Consider the following 22,146-nt stretch of genomic DNA (forward strand, 5'->3'; position numbering starts at 1 on the left):
GTTAAACTGTCAAAGCCAAGATTTGCAGGCTAAATAAAATCCAGAGACAATTATCTGTCAGTCATAAGCTGATTCAGCTGCCAAACTCTCTAAAGCTCAAATGAAGAACAGTGATGTTCTCACAAGATTGTTCTGATGGGCACATTTTAGTCTTGGAAGGATTTTTAAGTTATTAATTTATGTATGTTTGTTCAGGGATTAAGGTTTGTGTTTGAAGGTTTTGCTAAACATATAAAATATTTATTAACTAAGACTGTATGTCTCATATCTTAAACCATGACTTTGCATGATTGTACCTTTGTTTAATTTCATATATGAAATAAAATGAAATATAAACATTTTTATACAAATATCTGTTGATTTTCTGTTCAGCTATAGGGATAACATATGTAGCAACAACGAGAATGCAACCCACACGAGGGAAGCGTTCGTACATAATCAAACACAAGGGGCTGCATATTCCAAATTATCCCTGAGGCTATGAGCCAAGAAGACCTTTTGTTGCTTAACTAAAGGAAGGACGTTGTCAATGTTTTATAATTTGGCAAGAACAGATCTGTTCAGAAATGGTGAAGCAAGAGGCCCTAACAAGACGTCACCTGACCCCTGTGACTAAACAGACTGAACCATTCAGCGTCCCGAGCTAGTTTCCCCTCATCAATTATATCCTTAAGGCTGAAAAAGTGGACTTGCATACAAAATACCCTTTGTCTTGAAGACAGCCATTTGCGAAACTAAACCCTCACGTGGTACACACCACGGATGCACAAATGCTGACCATAAGGATACCCACACACACACACACATAAGGACTTTCCTCCAATTCTCCAATACCAATAAAACTCATCCCAGAACAATTCTTGACTGACCCAGAATCAAAATCATGTAACATAACAATTATATATTGTGTTTACAACCCCTGTATGTGTCTATTCTGCTTAGATCACATCTAAGTCATGTAATTGTTTTAAATATTAGAGATACTGGAATGAAAGTGTCGTGTTTCCTATCATTATGCTCGTATGTGTTTAATTCAAAAGATGGCTTGATTGAAATCTGTGTAAAAATGTTTATGTTCTTAAAATGGAAATTATGTCTAAACTGAATCCTCTTGTTTCGAGCTGATGAGTAAGCAGACCACAGAGAACACATGATTCGCGATGAGAGAAGGGGGGGGGGGGGGGGGGGGGGGGGGATAGAATAGACCCCCTTTTCAAATAACCATATAGTATCTTATTGTCCAAATTCCAAATTCCTCCTGGAGGCGGGACAAACATTTTGAGTTTAAAATCTTAGACCCGGACACAGAATCTCTCTCTTGTGATCCTCTCTCTTGTGATGCGCTCTTGCTCTCTGGTGACTCTTGTGATGCCCGACGATGGTTATAGTAACCATGTAGACGCAGAGACAAATGACCCAAATCAAGATATGGGTTAAAACAGATTTAATTGAAGCCATCTCGTCACACTTTCCTTTCTTTTCTTAGTTTGTTTATTTTCCGTTAAAAGTCTCGGTTCTAAGTTAAGTGTTGCTGCAAAGTTTCGTTTTAACGTTTCAACTGCAAAACCAGCTTTCAACTTCAAAGACTTTCATTCATCCGCGCCAACACACCACGTGACTGGCTGTCCAAAGTCTATCCAGGCACACGAGAAGATCAGCCAAGCAACGGACCAGGGAACCCCCTTCACGACAAAAGGGAACCCCAAAGCAAGGACAAGCAAGTACCTCCAGACTTTTAGCTCAACTTGCAGGTGCATTTTAATATCAAATTGAACTACCCGCCGAAGAAACGATAAAAGGGTCAAATTAATTATTGATGGTTCGTTCAGGTCATGTCTTTTAAGTGCATATAGAAACTTGGGATCTCACCATCTAACTCCTAAAACTCATTCTTCCTCACTCTCTGTCTTTCTTCGACTTGTATGAATGCGTGTGCGTGTGTTTGTGTTAGATATTTGTTTTGTGTGTTAGTCATAGGCTTATAATCAATAAAGTATTGTTTGTATTTGAAAAGAGAAGCATTACTTGTGATATGTGCTTACCGATTTATTGTCTTGAACTTCGATCTAAGTTACCTATGCTTTGACCCTTGATTTATTTCTTAATTTAGCTGTTAGCTGGGAATTAGTCTTTCTTGGCCAAGAAGATATTATATTTCCTAGAATTAATAATTGTTTATGCTTTCCGTTCATTGGATGAACTGATAAACTGATCATATTATTGATTTTGCTACAGTAAATTCTGAAAATAATTCAATTATTAATTATTGATCATAATCTGTTATGAATAATAATTAATTATATTTATACGTGCGTACAATCGCTACACATATATACATCAGTGGTGGACATTCTCATGGACATTTCTTGCATTGTGTGGGGTTTTTATTATGACCAGTGACCACCATTTTCATTTACCTCCACAACTGGATTTACCACAAATGTTTTTTACCAGTATTAAAGCCTGCAAACACTGCTTTACATTTAAGTATTGAAAGATCACGGATTACAATTTCATTTATAATGAAATGAAATGGTTTCTATTTCTTATCATAGCACCAAGCACTGAACACATGGCTTTATCATGTGGCTTTTTAATGGAAAATGAAACAATCGACTGTACATACAAATGCAGGGTGGTAAAACATCTTCAAACAAAGTGAACTGTTATCTATACAATAATCACATGCGCTTTTGTATAAAAAATGGAAGGATGCAGAGTAACAAACAAAGATGCAAAGATAGTGACTCTGTGTTTGGCTCTAGAGAAAGATTGACAATTTATCTTAAAGCTCCAGTCGGCAAGTCTGGCAGATTGAGTGGATTTAGGAAAATTTTGAATGTTTACAACTCTCATGCCCCTCCCCCACTATCAACGAATACCCTCCCACCGAGTTCATGCTCGTCAGTGCGTGTGCACCAGATTTTCAGTGAACGCCAGGGCTCTCAAGTGTCACGCATTGAGCGTGACAGTCACTCATTTCGGTCTTTTGTCACGCTCTCCCGCCACACATTGTATTTCTCACGCTGAAAAACTATTTGTAATAAATTTAATATGCCGCAGCGCCCAAAACTCTGGCCGCGCCGCTCTCACTGTGGAACCGGCATGAATCAAGCGCGTTTCCTCTGGTGTTGTTCGTCGAGCTACACAATAGCCAATCAGAAAATAGCACTATTGTATCTGGGTAAGATTTAACGCGACCAATGACAAAAATGTATCCAACCCCCCGTCGGCTGGGTGTCACTCTTACCTGTCTTCAAAACTTGAGAGCCCTGGAACGCGCCCGTCTCATCAGCATCCATCAACACCATGGAGTATTTGGAGGTATGCTGTCCTGGCTAATCTACCGATAGATTGCAATTGCTAAAGTCATTTATACTCTAAATGAGCTTACTTGATTTTCCGCCATCACTCTTCGTTACTGCGCGAACTTCCGCGAACTTCAGGCGTGTGCATGTGATTGTAACGTGCGCGAGGGGTGGCGTGTGCCCGATCTGTGATTGACAGTCAGATCTCACACCCCCCTGCGCTGATTGGACCCGATGAACCGGGAGCTGTGGATTTTTGCAAAACAAATAACAAGCTCCAGGTGGAGTTAGAAGCTCAGGTTTTTTTCTAAAACCACTTTATTTATGTTGTTCTGTCAGATTATAGTGTCGATTTCACTGAATATGATAAAAAAAATGTTGCCGACGGCAGCTTTAAATCTTTACATTTTCTCAATGAAAACCTAGGAAGACAAAAAATTAACTTGGCCAATTACCTCAGGGTAGTTGTTGTTTGGGTACTTTTAATAATAATAATAATAATAGCAAGATTGTGTTCTCTCCCTTTTACCATGATCAGTCATTGAGTCAGAATCAATTTAAGTCTTTCAAGTCACACCTTGGCCATATGAAAGCCATGAAGCTGGACTGATTATCTTGACCATAATCCTGTGTAGCACGGACCAACATAACAACTTTCCCAAAGAAAGAAGGCATTCGGGTGATGGTATAGAGCAGGGATGGGCATCTTTGGCCCTTCATCTTCAGGCATCCCTTAAGGTCCACTGTCCTGCAGAGTTTAGCTTGAACCCTAATCAAACAAACTTGAAAAGTTTAACCAAGGGCTTCAGGAAAACTTGAAAATTACAGACAGGGGGGTTTGATTAGGGTTACGGCAGTGAACATTGAGGGCCAGAGATGCCCACCCCTGGTATAGAGATATACTGTACACTATGGATGCATTAATCAGGCTGCATGTAAGCCTACAATCACAGTTGTTGCAATGACTCGGCAGCTGACACCTCAGGTGTCATACAATTGTCCTCCTTTCCCACCCAGTTAATGCCATGTCCATTCTCTTGTGGTAAAGTTTTGGGAGAAGTTTGTCGATCCAAGGATGTGAAGGTGGTGAACTGGACCCTTTTCCTCTTACTAGTGGGTGAGTGTAGGGACTCACTTCGGACTGGTCTTGCTGCAAGGGTTCCTACACACCCAACACCGGAGTCATTTGACACAGAAGACACCTGGCAAGAGGTCCTTCGAGTGAGAGTGCCACAGGGCTCTGTATTGGGTCCTATATCGATTACAGACGTGTTATGTGCATCTTGCTGTAACGGATTTCCAGTGACGTTCATAACCAGCTCAGCATCTGTTCCCAGCCATACCCAGTCATGACGGTGACCAGTCTGCTCAGAAACTTGAGCAGGCGTCTGCTTGTGCCGAAATTTAACCAAGTATGATACACAGTTTACCATAAACACTATGATAGCCAAGCAGAAGACTCCCAGTAATGCATACATCCCGATCTCCAGGTCTGTAAGTGGACGGTTTGATAGTGGACCCTCAATGTCATCATCATTATCATCATCATCTCCATAGTCATTTTTTGGCTCCTGATTGGTGGTTTCCACTTGGGGAGGGTAGTTATTGTAGTTTACTAAGTTCCCAGAAGCCTTCCCAGTGCTTAACATTGAACCCTCAGGAACTTCATTACTACTCCAGGAAATTCCTGGGCGATCATCGCTGCCAGCTTTTCCCGTACTAAAGAAATTTCCACTGTTTAAAATATTCCCAGGTTTACTGACTCCAGCCGAGGCATCATTAGCCCGTCCCATTCCTAAATCATTTGCGATGCTACCAATGGTCGAGTCTCGTGCTGTCGACTTGGCTGTGGTGGTGATCTTCATCAAGGCACTTTCCTCTCGCTCAGACTCTGAATTTCTGCTCGAAACCTGTTCTGGCTGCTGCAGCTTCTTCTCAGTTTCCGCTTCTTCTCCGTCTTCAACTCGCTCACTGCTGTTATCTTTCCCAGTGACACCAGCAAATAGTCCTGTGCTGTTTCCCGTGTCATTATTATTGATACTGCTGTTTTCAGGACGTCTGCTGTTTGTCTGGAACTTTACAGTTAAGCTCCCACTGCCAACAGCTAAAGTGCTTTTACGCTTTGATTTCTGACAGACCTCACAAATGGTCATCTCAGCTCTCACCAATGTTCCTTGGCCTTCACCTTCTGCCACAATAGTCATAGACGACTCCTGCACAGAGATCACGCCCTCATCCAGCGATGTCACAGCCAGGCGATAGTGAGTGGGGTCATAGATGTCCAGGGGAGTGAGGGAGCCATCGCTAAATTGTAGCCAGGAGCTCAACACTGCTTCCTGCAATCAGAATAAAATAGAATTTTGCACCCATTTACTATTTGAATACAATTTTAACTTTCTATTCTAAGTACACCAAATGTTCAGGATTGGCAACCATATAGTTAATTAAAATAGGTAAAAAGTTCCAACAGCTTTTGACGTGGTGACGAAATTGGTATAGAGAAGTGTACCAAAATTTCAGTAGTTGGTACCAATACCAGTAATATGTCATTGTAACAACACTAATATTAATTTGGTCACACTTTAGATTAGGGTCCAATTCTCACTATTAACTAAGAATTTTGCCAAAATAAACTCCTAATTAATGCTTATTAATAGTTAGTTAGTAAGTTTAGGTATTGGGTAGGATTAAGGGATGTAGAATAAGGTCATGCAGAATAACGCATTAATATGTGCTTTATAAGCACCCTAAACTAAAGTGTAACCATTAAGTTATGCAAAAAATAAATGCATTATTTACAAAATAGCTAGCCCCAAAAGGGAAGCTTCATTTTAGATAAAACTGCAATCATTTTACTTTCAACCAGTTACTAAATCTAAGGTTCTACCCATTCTAGTGTAGTTTTTAAAACGTAAATATAAAAAATTTATAATTTTAATTTGTATTAAATATGAATTGCTTGAAAGTGATAAAACCACAACAAATCTGTATTTTTAACTGCATCACACATGCCACAAATTTTGCTTAAGCTTCCAAAAGAAAGTGATGTTGAATGACCTGTTTAGGATTGCTGAGCACTTCCTGTGTGGTTGCCGTGGCGCTGATGGCTCGGTTACTTCCTGTGCTGAGCTGCAGGCTGAGTGTGAGACCACTGACCAACTGCAGCCCCAGTTCAGTGATGGTCACTCGATCATCCACAACCCTCACTGTCTTCTCTGCCAGGATAGAGTCTGACAGCGGAGAAAGCACCTGAACAAAGAGAGATGCCTGGTTAATAAGGCCTGCATGAGATCAATATCGATTTATTAGTAGCCTGGTCCATTACACTTGTCGGATGTAGACCAATCTCAACAGATCCAATTGAATTTTACCTTTATAGATGTGGTGCCCACATCTTGTCCTGACAGCACCCTGCCTCCCTGCAGACGGGCAATATTAGGGTCCTCCACCTTCATGAAGTACCGCACCAGCCTGGTCACATCCACCTGCCAGTCAGAGCCCAGGAAGAAGGCTTGTGGCTCTCGGGGGTCTGATTGCTCTGCCACAAAGTGGGTGAGTACTCGAACCAAAGCATGCTGGAACTGCAGCATGCAGCCCCGGCCCTTACGCTCTTCCTCACTGTTCCAGCCGGATTTGCTGTCAGGGACATACAGGCGTTACTGATAACCCACTTATTCATAGTCATGTAACTCCATCTGTCACCTTTCATTGTTTTCATAACAGCTTAGATAAGCCCTCATTTGGAAAAGAAACCACATGCACACATTTATATAATTCAAATAATGTTCAAAATGCCTTCAGAGCAGTGCAAAACAGTGGCGAGCGAGCACATATCAGACACTCACTTGATTGGATCAAACTGTGAATTAATGAGGGGATGTTTCTACCCAATGTAATCCATTATGCAATAGTATTTAACCCACTCATAACCTTACACAATCGTATGCACAATTTTTCCACAATTCATAATCCACTAGAACCTGTCCAAAAGTGGATTTACAATTTGAAAGCATTTTCTGGCTATAATGTTGCAACGCGAAACAATGACAATTGTAGCAGAAACATGGTGATCAGTAAAATATATTGATACTTTCGCTGAAGAAAACGAGAATGGAGCAAATATATATTTATGACATACACTCACCGGCCACTTTATTAGGTACACCTGTCCAACTGCTCGTTAACACTTAATTTCTAAGCAGCCAATCACATGGCGGCAACTCAGTGCATTTAGGCATGTAGACATGGTCAAGACAATCTCCTGCAGTTCAAACCGAGCATCAGTATGGGGAAGAAAGGTGATTTGAGTGACTTTGAACGTGGCATGATTGTTGGTGCCAGAAGGGCTGGTCTGAGTATTTCAGAAACTGCTAATCTACTGGGATTTTCACGCACAACCATCTCTAGGGTTTACAGAGAATGGTCCGAAAAAGAAAAAACATCCAGTGAGCGGCAGTTCTGTGGGCGGAAATGCCTTGTTGATGCCAGAGGTCAGAGGAGAATGGCCAGACTGGTTCGAGCTGATAGAAGGGCAACAGTGACTGAAATAACCACTCGTTACAACCGAGGTATGCAGCAAAGCATTTGTGAAGCCACAACACTCACAACCTTGAGGCGGATGGGCTACAACAGCAGAAGACTCCACCGGGTACCACTCATCTCCACTACAAATAGGAAAAAGAGGCTACAATTTGCAAGAGCTCACCAAAATTGAACAGTTGAAGACTGGAAAAATGTTGCCTGGTCTGATGAGTCTCGATTTCTGTTGAGACATTCAGATGTTAGAGTCAGAATTTGGCGTAAACAGAATGAGAACATGGAACCATCATGCCTTGTTACCACTGTGCAGGCTGGTGGTGGTGGTGTAATGGTGTGGGGGATGTTTTCCTGGCACACTTTAGGCCCCTTAGTGCCAATTGGGCATCGTTTAAATGCCACGGCCTACCTGAGCATTGTTTCTGACCATGTCCATCCCTTTATGGCCACCATGTACCCATCTTCTGATGGCTACTTCCACCATGTCACAAAGCTCTAATCATTTCAAATTGGTTTCTTGAACATGACAATGAGTTCACTGTACTAAAATGGCCTCCACAGTCACCAGATCTCAACCCAATAGAGCATCTTTGGGATGTGGTGGAACGGGAGATTCGCATCATGGATGTGCAGCCGACAAATCTGCGGCAACTGTGTGATGCCATCATGTCAATATGGACCAAACTCCCTGAGGAATGCTTCCAGCACCTTGTTGAATCTATGCCACGAAGAATTGAGGCAGTTCTGAAGGCAAAAGGGGGTCCAACCCGTTTCTAGCATGGGGTACCTAATAAAGTGGCCGGTGAGTGTATATCATACATACACTCACCTAAAGGATTATTAGGAACACCATACTAATACTGTGTTTGACCCCCTTTCGCCTTCAGAACTGCCTTAATTCTACGTGGCATTGATTCAACAAGGTGCTGAAAGCATTCTTTAGAAATGTTGGCCCATATTGATAGGATAGCATCTTGCAGTTGATGGAGATTTGTGGGATGCACATCCAGGACACAAAGCTCCCGTTCCACCACATCCCAAAGATGCTATATTGGGTTGAGATCTAGTGACTGTGGGGGCCATTTTAGTACAGTGAACTCATTGTCATGTTCAAGAAACCAATTTGAAATGATTCGAGCTTTGTGACATGGTGCATTATCCTGCTGGAAGTAGCCATCAGAGGATGGGTACATGGTGGCCATAAAGGGATGGACATGGTCAGAAACAATGCTCAGGTAGGCCGTGGCATTTAAACGATGCCGAATTGGCACTACTGGGCCTAAAGTGTGCCAAGAAAACATCCCCCACACCATTACACCACCACCACCACCAGCCTGCACAGTGGTAACAAGGCATGATGGATCCATGTTCTCATTCTGTTTACGCCAAATTCTGACTCTACCATCTGAATGTCTCAACAGAAATCGAGACTCATCAGACCAGGCAACATTTTTCCAGTCTTCAACTGTCCAATTTTGGTGACCTCTTGCAAATTGTAGCCTCTTTTTCCTATTTGTAGTGGAGATGAGTGGTACCCGGTGGGGTCCTCTGCTGTTGTTGCCCATCCGCCTCAAGGTTGTGCGTGTTGTGGCTTCACAAATGCTTTGCTGCATACCTCGGTTGTAACGAGTGGTTATTTCAGTCAAAGTTGCTCTTCTATCAGCTTGAATCAGTCGGCCCATTCTCCTCTGACCTCTAGCATCAACAAGGCATTTTCGCCCACAGGACTGCCGCACACTGGATGTTTTTCCCTTTTCACACCATTCTTTGTAAACCCTAGAAAGTGTTGTGCTTGAAAATCCCAGTAACTGAGCAGATTGTGAAATACTCAGACCGGCACCAACAACCATGCCATGCTCAAAATGGCTTAAATCACCTTTCTTTCCCATTCTGACATTCAGTTTGGAGTTTGTCTTGACCAGGACCACACCCCTAAATGCATTGAAGCAACTGCCATGTGATTGGTTGATTAGATAATTGCATTAATGAGAAATTGAACAGGTGTTCCTAATAATCATTTAGGTGAGTGTATATGACTCTGACAGTTCATACCAGGCTTGTGACATGACGTTTTTTCATCTACATTTAGCATTATTAATCGGCATGCTAAGAGCATTTCATAATAAACAACATTATAATTGGGAAATTTTGTGGATGGCAGGGAAAGAGAACTTAAGTTTACAAATAACTTTCCTGCTCATGATGAGAGAACTATTTTTCAGAATAAATGCTATCACAATTAAGACATTAATTAGAATGCTGTCATTGTGTGTTTGTACCTCTTGGTGGACATGATAGGGATCCTCCAGCTCTTGATCTGACTCAGCTCTGGATCAGACACATCTATATCCAGTGGCAGACGAGGGAACCAAACCCTCATCTCCAGCTGAGCACTCAGGTAACTGTAGGTGAAGTTCACCAGCATCCTCACTCGCCCCTGGGTTTCTTTTCCATTCACGTAGACAAAGTTGCATCTGTCAGACACCTGAGGGCATCCAAAATTGTTTTATGTTATTTATAACTCCTAGTGTGCAGGCTGTTCACACTGTAGTTTTCATGTTTTGTTGGATTTGAATGGACTTTTGGCTGTGTAAGAGGATTTGTTGGTGCTTAGCCCTGGTACAAATATGCATTTTTGGGACCAAGTATAATTTAGGTTCAGATCCGCATTTAAAGTTTTATAACTACTTGAGATTGAATTGCTTTGAAAGAAAGAAGTAGTGGTTGATTTTTTGAACTCCATGGCCCTTACGCTGCATTTTTGATGTAACCTTTAGGCGTTTACTGTCACTTTTGAAATATAAAGTATGACATCTGGAGTCTCAAAGACACTTAACCATTCAGCATGGGCTTACCAAATGCATGCCGCCACATGATTAAATCAAACGTATAATTTATGATGCAATTACATTTTAACAAGATTGAGGAAGGCATACAGGGGTGACTTTGACCAACATCCTGGTGTGGAATAGCAAGTTAGCAGAGTAGAGTATGTACTGTATTTATGAGTTAATATGTATAGTGTTTGTGTCACTATGGCTTGTGTTGATTGGCAGTTTTACACACGCACAGCTATAAACACCATGATTACTTACATATACAGGGTTTACATGGATTGCAAATGACATGTTTATGGATGCATTTGATGTTATAATCCATAATACAGTATTTATGGTATTTATCCTATTAGTTGACTCACATTGCTATCCAGTGCTGCAAATATCTGCAGAATATGATTAAGGTCCATTCATTTTATTATTATTTTTCTTTTCTAATTTGATTGTACTATCCGTTCCAAACGAGAAAGTACCCGATTTAGCTCTGTATAAGATATTTTACCATGTTTAGATCCATCCCACAGAATCCATCCCTCAAAACCAGTGTAGAAAATGCCAAAAATATGAGTAGATTCCATCTGGGCCTAGTAGCAGTAAAAAGCAGTAACATGACCTTATCTAAGGCCCTGTTTACACCTGGTATTAAGATGTGTTTTGGTTTTGGTCGATCGGATCACAAATAGACGATTTACACCTGGTGGAAATTTAAATATAAACGCGAAGGGAGACGACGGAAATACAGAGAGCAGCAGCTTTCGTTTCTGCTCTGACAGCAGCAAAACCACGCGTGTCAGAAATCAGGAATGGTGAGAGAACATTGTGCTTGGTACATTTTTCCTTCTTCAAACCAAACTTGGGTCTTCAGCCATAAAAGTTTAAATCCCATCTGGCTAACACACTTCCCATAATGTTTACACATTAGTTCAGTAGGCGGAGAGTAGGTGGAGAGTAGGCGGTCTTTTGTGGCTGTTTGAACACATGAGCGTTTACAATGCGGAATCAATCCGGTCGAATGCGTTTTCGACTACCTCTGAAAGTGGTCGAAAGTGGACAAGCTCAAAATATTTTAGACCTTGTTTACACCTGTATCTAGCATCGTCCACTCATTATCAGACTGACAAAAACCCTTAATACTAGGTGTAAACAGGGCCTAAGTTAGAAAACGAATGAATAATTACCAGTAGTTCTAGCAATCACATTTGTGCCGAATGTAATATAAATACTGAATGTAATATGCTGTACTGGAAGTATTGTTTATGTGTCATATTTTCATGAAAGTATTTTGCTTTAAAAATAAAATGAACAGTTGGATGCTGTCTAGAATGTAAGTTTGTGCTAGACAGCAAGTGAAGCCTTTGTTTATGCCTGATACATTCACTCTGATGTGAAGCGCAGCACACACACCTCAGAGGCTCTATATATATATATACTAGCATTCCAAAATGACAGCCAGCAGCATAAAACAGCAGAGAGAGGAAGTTTACAAGAAGAAATTTACATTTACCTACCCAGGTAAAATATTAATTGTTTACTGGTACAGAAGTCGCATAACCTGAGGAGACAGTGATGGATAGATGGCCTGGCTCTTTTTTAGAATACTTCATTCTGATTGGTCAGCCATGTTTTTCATTTTTTTATATTTAAAGTCAATGATTTTTTTTTTGAAGTCCAAATGTAAGTGTTTTCTCTCACTCCACAAATGGTGCATTTCACAAATTCTGTTGTTACCAACATACTTCAAATATTTGTGTTTCCCGAAACCATAGTTCTGAAAACCATTCACAAAAAGCATCACAAAGCTGTTTACTTAGAACTACAACTCTCAACCAGGTTAGAAGCATACAGTAGTTTTTTTTTAGTATGACATATGGACTATATAAATAGTTCATGATTTTAAGTACAATAAGCAAGCTAACATGTACATTCTAAATCTTGTCATTCTTCCATATATATACAATTTTCACTGTGTCTTTTAGTTTGTCAAGAGAAAGAAAGTACTGTTTTTAAAGAGAGCGTTTGTGCGAATGCTCCAGTTTCCCAAGGGAAGCCTGGAATAAGATGTAACAGGGAGCCCACAATGGGATCAAACATCTGTAAATAAAGCAATACAATGGAGAACAAAACTTGCAAAGCAGTCCTCAGATGTCATGTTTGTTATTGTTATTTAAAACAATAATCTGACATTTATTCGATCTTGAACCAAATAATTAGCAGAAGCTATTACTCTGCTTGATGTAATTAATGACAGTTCTGTGTTGTTGAACCAACGTGGTTCAAAAGAAGGATGTTTGACTTCTATGATATTATAGTGTAGCAGCGAGTTGTGCCATTGTAGGGAAATGCATCCCAGATTAGGTTTCTCTCACCGCTGAGGTAAAGTAAAACTCAGAGTGGATCTGGAGCGGAGTGATTATTGAACACTTTGGCTGCATCCGAAATCGCATACTCTCTTGAGTAGGTACTTATTTTGAATAAGTAATTACTCCACGATCGCTAAAACAGTACATAGAGTATAGTATGAATGTGTGTAGAATGTAATCTGGACGTACTACATTCGACATGTTGTCATTATCACATGATCTACCAGCGTCAGTTACGCTTCACTGCCATTCATAAATCCTCTCCCGTGGCCTTTACCGTGTAAATGTTTACCACACATTACCGTGTGATTGTAATGTGTCCATCGTACGCACACTTCAGAATTTCGCCCGAAGAAGTAAGTAATCTGGGTAATTGGGACATATTTTGCCACATACAGTTTTTTGCCTACTATATAGTAGGGAAGTATGTGATTTCGGATGCAGCCATCGAGTGAAAGAGGTCAGTCCGCTCCACTTGTATAGGCTTGTTTATCCAGAAAGATTTTTGGTTTTTGGTTTGTGTGCTGCTTGCAGAGCTTGATGAACTATATACTTACTAACCTGTCTTGATATAAATTAAATACAAATTTTAAGCAATATTAAATGTTGTTCCAAACCTTATGCTGTTATTGTTTTGCATTCCCAAAAGTAGAAAAATACAAATACACAGATTTGAAGATTCTGCACACAGCTCTTTTATGTACAGCAATTCATACTGTCATTGCTTTGTGAATAAAATAAATAAAATAAAATAAAACAATACATTTGTGTGACAAAGTATTCTGAAGCCATATGATATCTTTCAGCTTGTGTTCCTCTGTAAAAAAATAACAGCACATTGGTTTGGAACAACATGAATTTTCATTTTTGGGGAACTATTCCAAACATGAGTCTCATCATGTTTGTTGCTCATGTATAATCTATTAATCTTGTTTTAAGTTTGGATATTTTTTTTTTTTTTTTACTGAGGACATCAAAGTAAATGCATTTCTGTGTAATTCTAAGAAATCAGGCCAGAAAGTAGTGTTGTCCTTGAATGGGACACGGCTGAAGTTCTTTTAAGTCTCTCATCTTGGCTGTAGTCACAGTATGGTGCTGAGCTGTCCTTTCAGATTAAGTCCTCAACAAAGAGGATACAGCCCTCCTGAGTGAGGTCAGAGCGTGGCTTAATGACTTTGCGAGGACAGTCACAAGAACACTCAGAGTGACAGAGGTTGCATACACAAGAGAAGACTTTAAGATGTTCTTTTGAGACCACTGCATGTCTGACAGTAGCCCCTTTCACACATACAGTCTTAACTGGTAAGTTGTGTGTGAACAGGACCTACCGGTAAATCAGTTATGGAAATTTTCTGGTATGAGAGGTTGTAATTTACCAGTAACTTACCACTATGATGCTATGTGTGATCAAAGCATGAGATTATCCAGTATGAGCATGTATGCGTTCGGAATGCACTGATGTGAGAAATTTTCTTTGGGCCAATCATAAAGCTCTGTCAGAGGGGTTTACAGTAAGCTCAGCTGCTTTTAATTGTTTTTCTATGTAAACATGCACTAGACGGACTCGTACCGTTGAGTCCATATCGAGACCATGCCTTATATTTTATTCATCAACTCTGCGGTTACTACTGCGTACTATAGTAACTTCAGCATTATAGCAACCATTAACTCTTCCTTTCCCCACTAGTGTTTACTAAAATGCCAGCCAGCGCCAGCGTTTTTTTTTTTTATCATATTCTCAAAGCTTTTATGGTCCCCAGAATATTTTGTTGTATTTATATGTAAACAGTCAATATATCAAAAGAAAGAGCAGAGCGTTTGATTTTAAACAAACAAAAATATCCTTCATGCGTAATAGCACACCCCCTACCGTATAACAGTGAATACACGGATATTCACTTTCAGTAGTTTACTGAAACACTTCTTTCAGTAAACTACTGAAAGAAGTGTTACCTGTAGTGGAAGAGCCTCTTCTTAATATTATTAACTCGTCTTTATTCTTAGGTCATGTTCCAAGAATATTCAAGTTGGCAGTAATAAAACCTCTCATTAAGAAACCGCAACTAGATCCAAATAACCTAGCAAATTACAGACCCATTTCAAATCTTCCATTTATGTCCAAAATACTAGAAAAAGTTGTATCCGCTCAACTGTGCTCTTTTTTGCAAGAAAATGATATCTATGAAAAATTCCAGTCAGGATTCAGACCGCATCATAGTACAGAAACTGCGCTAGTTAAAATTACAAATGATCTACTCTTAGCTTCTGACCAAGGCTGTATCTCAATACTAGTCCTACTTGATCTTAGCGCCGCGTTCGACACTATAGATCATAAAATACTCTTGGATCGACTACAAAACTACACTGGTGTTCAGGGACAGGCATTAAGCTGGTTTAGATCGTACTTATCTGACCGTTATCATTTTGTCTCTTTACACGGGGGAAAATCAAAGTTAACGTCAGTAGACTACGGAGTACCGCAAGGATCGGTGCTAGGCCCTCTGCTATTCTCAATATATATGCTGCCACTTGGTAATATTATAAGAAAACATGGAATTAATTTCCACTGTTATGCTGACGACACTCAATTATATATGTCATCACGACCAGATGAAAACATTACCTCATCTAAATTGACAGAATGTCTCAAAGATATAAATTGCTGGATGACGCGTAATTTCCTGCTATTAAATTCAGATAAAACGGAGGTATTACTTATTGGTCCAAAAAACTACACACAAAACCTCTTACAATACGACTTTAATATAGAAGGATGCCCTGTTACTTTTTCCACTACAGTAAAAGACCTGGGTGTTATACTAGACCGCAACTTGTCTTTCGAAAATCATATTTCATCTGTTACAAGAACAGCCTTTTTCCACCTTAGAAACATTGCTAAATTACGTAACATGCTATCTGTTTCTGATGCAGAAAAGTTAGTTCATGCATTCATGACCTCGAGACTAGATTACTGTAATGCTTTATTAGCTGGTTGTCCTGCATCCTCAATAAACAAGCTACAGTTAGTGCAAAATGCAGCCGCTAGAGTTCTTACTAGATCAAGAAAATATGATCATATAACACCGATTCTATCATCTCTGCACTGGTTACCTATTAAGTTCCGTATCAATTACAAAGTACTACTACTGACCTATAAAGCCCTTAATGGTTTAGCTCCTATGTACTTAACGGACCTTCTTTCGCCCTACAATCCACCGCGTTCTCTAAGATCACTAAATTCAAGGCTTCTGGTCATTCCTAGGATATCGAAGTCCACGAAAGGAGGGAGGGCATTCTCGCATTTAGCTCCAAAACTCTGGAATAGCCTTCCCGATACGGTCCGATGCTCTGACTCGCTGACACAGTTTAAAACTAGACTAAAGACGTGTCTCTTTAGTCAAGCATTCACATAATGCTTACCTTTTAGTCCTCTGCTATGCCATACGGAACCGTTTGCCACTGAAACTGCTTAACGCACCAGTGGGGCTCGACAGCCTTATAGACAAACGGGTCGGTCCGTATGGTTGCGGTTGGGTTGCGGAGAGTTTGGGTTGCGGAGAGTTGTGAGATTATGGTTTTCTAACACCTACTCCCGTGTAATGGAAATCATTATGAACATCAGCTATGCTAATTATTTCCCATCTGCCTTTCTGCTGTTATCTCGGGACGCTTGTCCCGAGAAAAATGGCGTTCGTAGGCTCCAGTTTGGTATCCTGCCTCTCACGGGGATTTCGGATGCCTCAACGCCTGTGATGAGAAGACCAACGCCTGTGAAGAGACGACTCAACGCCTGCGAAGAGACGACTCAACGCCGGCGATATGTTATCCCCTAAATATTACATGATTAACTAAATGTATTTTTTCCAGGTACTCTCTGATATGCACTTACTGTAAAGCTTCTTTAAAACCCTATGATTGTTAGCCAGAGGAGAACTGGCCCCTGACTAGCCTGGGTTCTCCCAAGGTTTTTTTCTCCATCCAATCTGATGGAGTTTTGGTTCCTTGCCACTGTCGCCTTGCTTTTGGCTTGCTTAGTTGGGGATATTTAATATTCAACAATATTATTGAACTGTGTTGTACTACTTTCATGTTATCACTGTGAAGCTGCTTTGATGCAATCTGTATTGTGAAAAGCGCTATATAAATAAATGTGACTTGACTTGACTTGACACGGATTGCCGGCAAAACACGCCAATGGCGGGCACACGCAAAGTGTTCGCAAAGTGTTCTGTCATAAATGATGAAACATTCTGTCAATGGCAGGGAAAACAAAAATATGTTCTGTGTGATTATCCCCTTACGCCTGTCATTTGTCACACCTGGACAAACAGTGAAACTAAAACGCTTCTCATCCAGGTGGATATAGAAAACTGCGCAGCATTCAAAGATAAATGCCAACTATTGACATTACAGAGTTTACCAACATCTATGCGCTGAAGTGTGAATGGTATTTTATTGGTAAAAAGACAAAACACTGTTGCTTCATTATTAAATACACTTACTGTGTGTGTGTGGGTGTGTTTTGGTTGCACCACATGATTTTTATTTGTGGACAAAAGTTTTTCAAATTTCAGTAGAGCAATGTTGTTCAAATAATGTACAGTATGAATCTATGAAATAATAATACAAATTATGGCAAACTCTTTAATATGTTTTTCTTTTCAATAATTTCATTATTTTAATGAGGCGTTTTTCTGCATTATGATATCGTAATTTATAATTTTTTGACTTTATGCCCTAAGAAGAATTTCAATTAAAACATGCTCATTATAGGAGAGGTGCATTCATGTCATTGTATGAATTACATTTTTAATGTCATTTTGAATAAATTATTATATCTGGTCAAAAAATGAGCATCACGTTATTGACCTCTTGCTATCTCGCATGCACAAAGAGAATGAGAGTTTGATATTAGCTTGATGTGACTTTCAGTAGACTTTACGACTGCTGTATCTAAGCTGAGATAAAGAAAAAATAAAAGGGTAAATACAGTTTAATGAACTGTACCTTTAGAACATTTTCATCTGTGGAGCTGCAGTCAGCAAAGTCAGAGACGTCCGTTACAGAACCATCCTGTTCAACGGCAATGGTTCGCACAGCCACCGTAACCCTCTTACCAGTCAGCACGGCAGTGTTCAACAGCTCTGTGTCCTGCACAGGGGACAGGGATCAAAGTTAAATGTTGGATCGTGATACTGAGCTAAGCTTCAACTTTAGCAGTGGAGGTCAGAGATTGAACAACTACAAATGAAGGTCAGAGATTTAACAAGTTATGTTTACACCATGCAATCTAGTGATGAATATAATGGCATAATATCAGTGCATTTTTCAACACATTTTACTGGTAAAATAATATGTTCAGGGACACAAAGGCGGATTTTAGGTTGGAATGGCATGTGTCAATCTATTTAGATAATCTGGGCCAGAGATGCACTACCTGGACTGGTGCAACTTTATGTAATCAAAGTAATTTTTTGATGAGAAGTGAAAAGCAAAAACGGATTATTTTATGGGTCACCTCCCCATTTGCCAATATTGTCTACGGTGAATGGGAAGCACCAGCTTAGTGAGGCAAACCTCTGAACTTTAAAGATCCTGACAGATGCAAAATGCCTGCTCACATAAATGAAACAGGTTTTCAGGAAACAAAGGTCACTTAATTTAACTTTATGCAATGCATTAAAAATAAGCATATCAATTTGGTTTTACTAAAAATGAAAAACAAAAAGGATTTGCCATTACACTTAGTTTGATCAAACAGCATTGTTTTTTCATGAACTAAAATAGTTAGATTAATTTCTTATCCAATATAATACACTCTAAAAATCTTCACCCTCTAAAAAACACATAAAGCCGACTAGAAATAGCAAGGTGCAAATCATGGATTTCCCAGGCTGTGACATAAACTATTGGATTTGTTTTTTTTAAAAAGTGGCCAATAAATATACATTCTATTTGATTAGGCATTTCATGAGTTCTTTAGTTGCAAGAGCCTTAGTGAGAACGTCCTTTTAGCAGATCCATGTGCTATTGCTCAAATGTCCAAAAACAAGATCCCTTACAAAAAGAAAGTTCAAAGTTTTATTGCCATGTGCACAGGTACATTTCAGTACAGGTACGTTGGAATTCTTGTGCGTTTCAGTACATACATAATACTTCAAAGTTCTTACTAAGCAAACATAAAGTTCACGAACATTTTCTAAGAATAATTTATGTAGTATACTAATATCACTGTAGTAGTAGTATACTTGTAAGTTTACCATTTCAGTACTTCTTGGGACTAAATTGGCTGACAGTTTATAAAAATATAAATATAAAGACCCTCTGTGGTGAAAATCATGTTTTTGATGTCTATGTGGTGTTTTTAATGTGCTTTGAAACAAACCATGTGCAAATTCATGTCAACACCATTGCTGAGTATTTTTACCTTAAAACTGCAGTGAAAAAAGACAGTCTCAAAAACGCAGTTTGAAATCACTGGTGGTCGGTCACAAACTACCTTGTAAGTTGTAACCAATCAGGTCAACATGTGGGCAGGCTTTAGCATATTATTAACTGTCTCAAGAGAAGCCAGGCTATCCTGGTATATTTTTCTGTTGATATGAAAAATCGGGTACATTTAGCAATATAGCTGGTGAATTATGTATATTATGTACATTACGATGCTATAGTGAATTATATGCCTTTCTCCACTAATGTTCTAAGTTGTTCAAAGCGTTTCTGCGGATGCTGATTTTTTGATTCCAGCTGTCTGACTCTGAGATGGCGAACGGGAACATGGTTTGTATAACATTAGCTACACATTATTACTGTCTGTTTGATAATGTAGTCAAGCCAAAGGCTAATCATATTAATTACGTGCATTACCATTCTGATACATCGACTTATAGACGAGCTTGTGTGAGTGAGTGGAGGCGGGGCTCATTTGCATATCCATGGATCCGCATATACTAAATGAAGCAAGGGTGTAGAGTTACATTCAAGCTATTTTAAGGCATGTTTAAATCTGTAATTTTTGTGATCAAAGATGAGTTTTAAGGGATAAAATGATTGACTACAGGGGGACTTTTAGTGTCCTTTAAGGATAAAAGTAGTAAACTTGGAGTACATCAAGTTTACATTTAAAGCTGCAGTCGGCAAATTTTTTTTGATCGTATTCAGTGAAATCGACACTATAATCCGACAGAACAACATAAATAAAGTGGTTTTAGAAAAAAACCCGAGCTTCTAACTCCACCTGGAGCGTGTTATTTGTTTAGCAAAAATCCACAGCTCCCGGATCATCGGGTCCAATCAGCGCAGGGGAGTGTTAGATCTGACTGTCAATCACAGATCGGGCACTCGCCACCCCTCGCGCACGCTACAATCACATGCACATGCGGAATGTTATTGTTCGCGGAAGTTCGCGCAGTAACGAAGAGTGCAGCGGAAAATCAAGTAAACTCATTTAGAGTATAAATGACGTTAGCAATTTTATCGGTAGATTAGCAAGGACATTATACCTCCAAATAATCCATGGTGTTGATGGATGCTGATGAGACGGGCCCGTTCACTGAAAATCTGGTGCACACGCACTGACGAGCATGAACTCGGTGGGAGGGTATTCGTTGATAGTGGGGGAGGGCCATGAGAGTTGTAAACATTCAAAATTTTGCCTAAATCCACTCAATCTGCCAGACTTGCCGACTGCAGCTTTAAGTTCTTCTTCTGTACTGCAAGTAAACTTATATAATACTAGACAAAGGGGAGCTGGAGCGCTGCTGGTATCCCTTGTATCCTCTGGTGCTCTTGGAAGGGTTAAATGTTCATAAAAAAGAATTGGAAAAAATTGAAGTCCAGACACTCAGTAGGATGCAAAATTTAAAAAGCCTTTATTGTTTTAAGGGCTAAAACATTAAAACACCAACGCGTATCGGCCCACTGCCTTCATCAGGGTGTTGGTAACAGACAGAATCAAGTCATACTTATAATTGCATTTATAACTTATATTTATTTTATAACATTGCATTTTATAGCATTTATAACATTCATACTTATAATCAATGAAATTATAAGTATGACTTGATTCTGTCTGTTTGTTACCAACACCCTGATGAAGGCCAGTGGGCCAATACGCGTTGGTGTTTTAATGTTTTAGCCCTTTAACAATAAATTCTTTTTAACTTTTGCATCGTACTGAGTGTCTGTACATGGATTTTTTCCAATTATTTTTATAAACTTATATAATGTCACTGTTTACTTGTGCAACCTGTTCCGATTGGGCTTCACAAACTGGCGACAGCCGGGATGGGAGGTGGGCGCGCTAAAACCGTCACCTATAGTGTCAGACGCTAGTGCGTACTGGTGTGCATCTTGAGAGAAAACAATGGCGCTGGCATATTTTTGATATGTCAGTACAAGTTGCTTTCAGTTAAGACTGTTCAATCATGTATTTTAGTCTGGGACTAGGCATAGGCCTGGTCTGTAACTGGGCATATATCTTCTGGTAATTGCTTATAATAAAATCCCATTTGAATCAAGTCGGTTGCTGTTCTTCAGTTTTAAATCAGCTAAATTCCAATCATTTACTATTTACTCTGTTATTCCACCTCAAAGCTGACTTGTAACTATAAACATGAACATGTTACATTTACCACTTGAACATAGATGAAGTACAAATATAGGGCAAATATACTTAGACTTTTCTGTATAATTGTCAGTATAAGGCAAGCTTAATATTGACTATTTCTGAAAGACAGACTTAAAGACTGAATGTATTATTATTATTTTTTTAAGTATACTAAAAGCACATTTTTTTCGTAAGAGATCTGGCAAACATATTAGGAGGTTTTGGCCATTATCTGTCCTGTGCTGTTTTCAGATTTCTGGGACGGTGTCCAGCTGTATATTAGAGCTGCTACAGAAAATCTGATTGATTATGCCTAAATCTGCTCATGTTTGGACACAATCCAAAGGTCAACATGATCTGTCTTGCAGATGAAGCTTGTCGCATTTACAAGCTCTGTCACAGTGCCGAGCCCCTGGTACCCTGCTGGATCAATTCTGTCTTTCAAATGCCAGTGAATAAGTCATGAAGATGCTTTACTGTCTCAGATAGAAACATCG

At 39.6% G+C, this 22,146-nt stretch overlaps 1 protein-coding gene across 1 annotated transcript in view; it reads right to left on the bottom strand.

Moving 5' to 3' along the window:
* Positions 1–3,707: 3,707 nt before the first annotated feature.
* LOC130081900 (transmembrane protein 132C) overlaps positions 3,708–22,146 on the bottom strand; it is a 44,971-nt gene continuing 26,532 nt past the window's right edge. Inside the window, exons 5-9 of the mRNA XM_056246614.1 lie at positions 18,049–18,192; positions 10,124–10,329; positions 6,680–6,944; positions 6,366–6,557; positions 3,708–5,644 (exon numbers count right to left, since the gene is read on the bottom strand). Coding sequence (XP_056102589.1) covers positions 4,256–5,644; positions 6,366–6,557; positions 6,680–6,944; positions 10,124–10,329; positions 18,049–18,192 — 2,196 coding nt within the window. The 3' untranslated portion in view covers positions 3,708–4,255. The remainder of the gene's footprint in view (positions 5,645–6,365; positions 6,558–6,679; positions 6,945–10,123; positions 10,330–18,048; positions 18,193–22,146) is intronic.

Source organism: Rhinichthys klamathensis, unplaced genomic scaffold, assembly GCF_029890125.1.
Source record: "Rhinichthys klamathensis goyatoka isolate OS25496 unplaced genomic scaffold, OSU_Roscu_1.1 h1tg000040l_1, whole genome shotgun sequence".
Classification (NCBI taxonomy): Eukaryota; Metazoa; Chordata; class Actinopteri; order Cypriniformes; family Leuciscidae; genus Rhinichthys; species Rhinichthys klamathensis.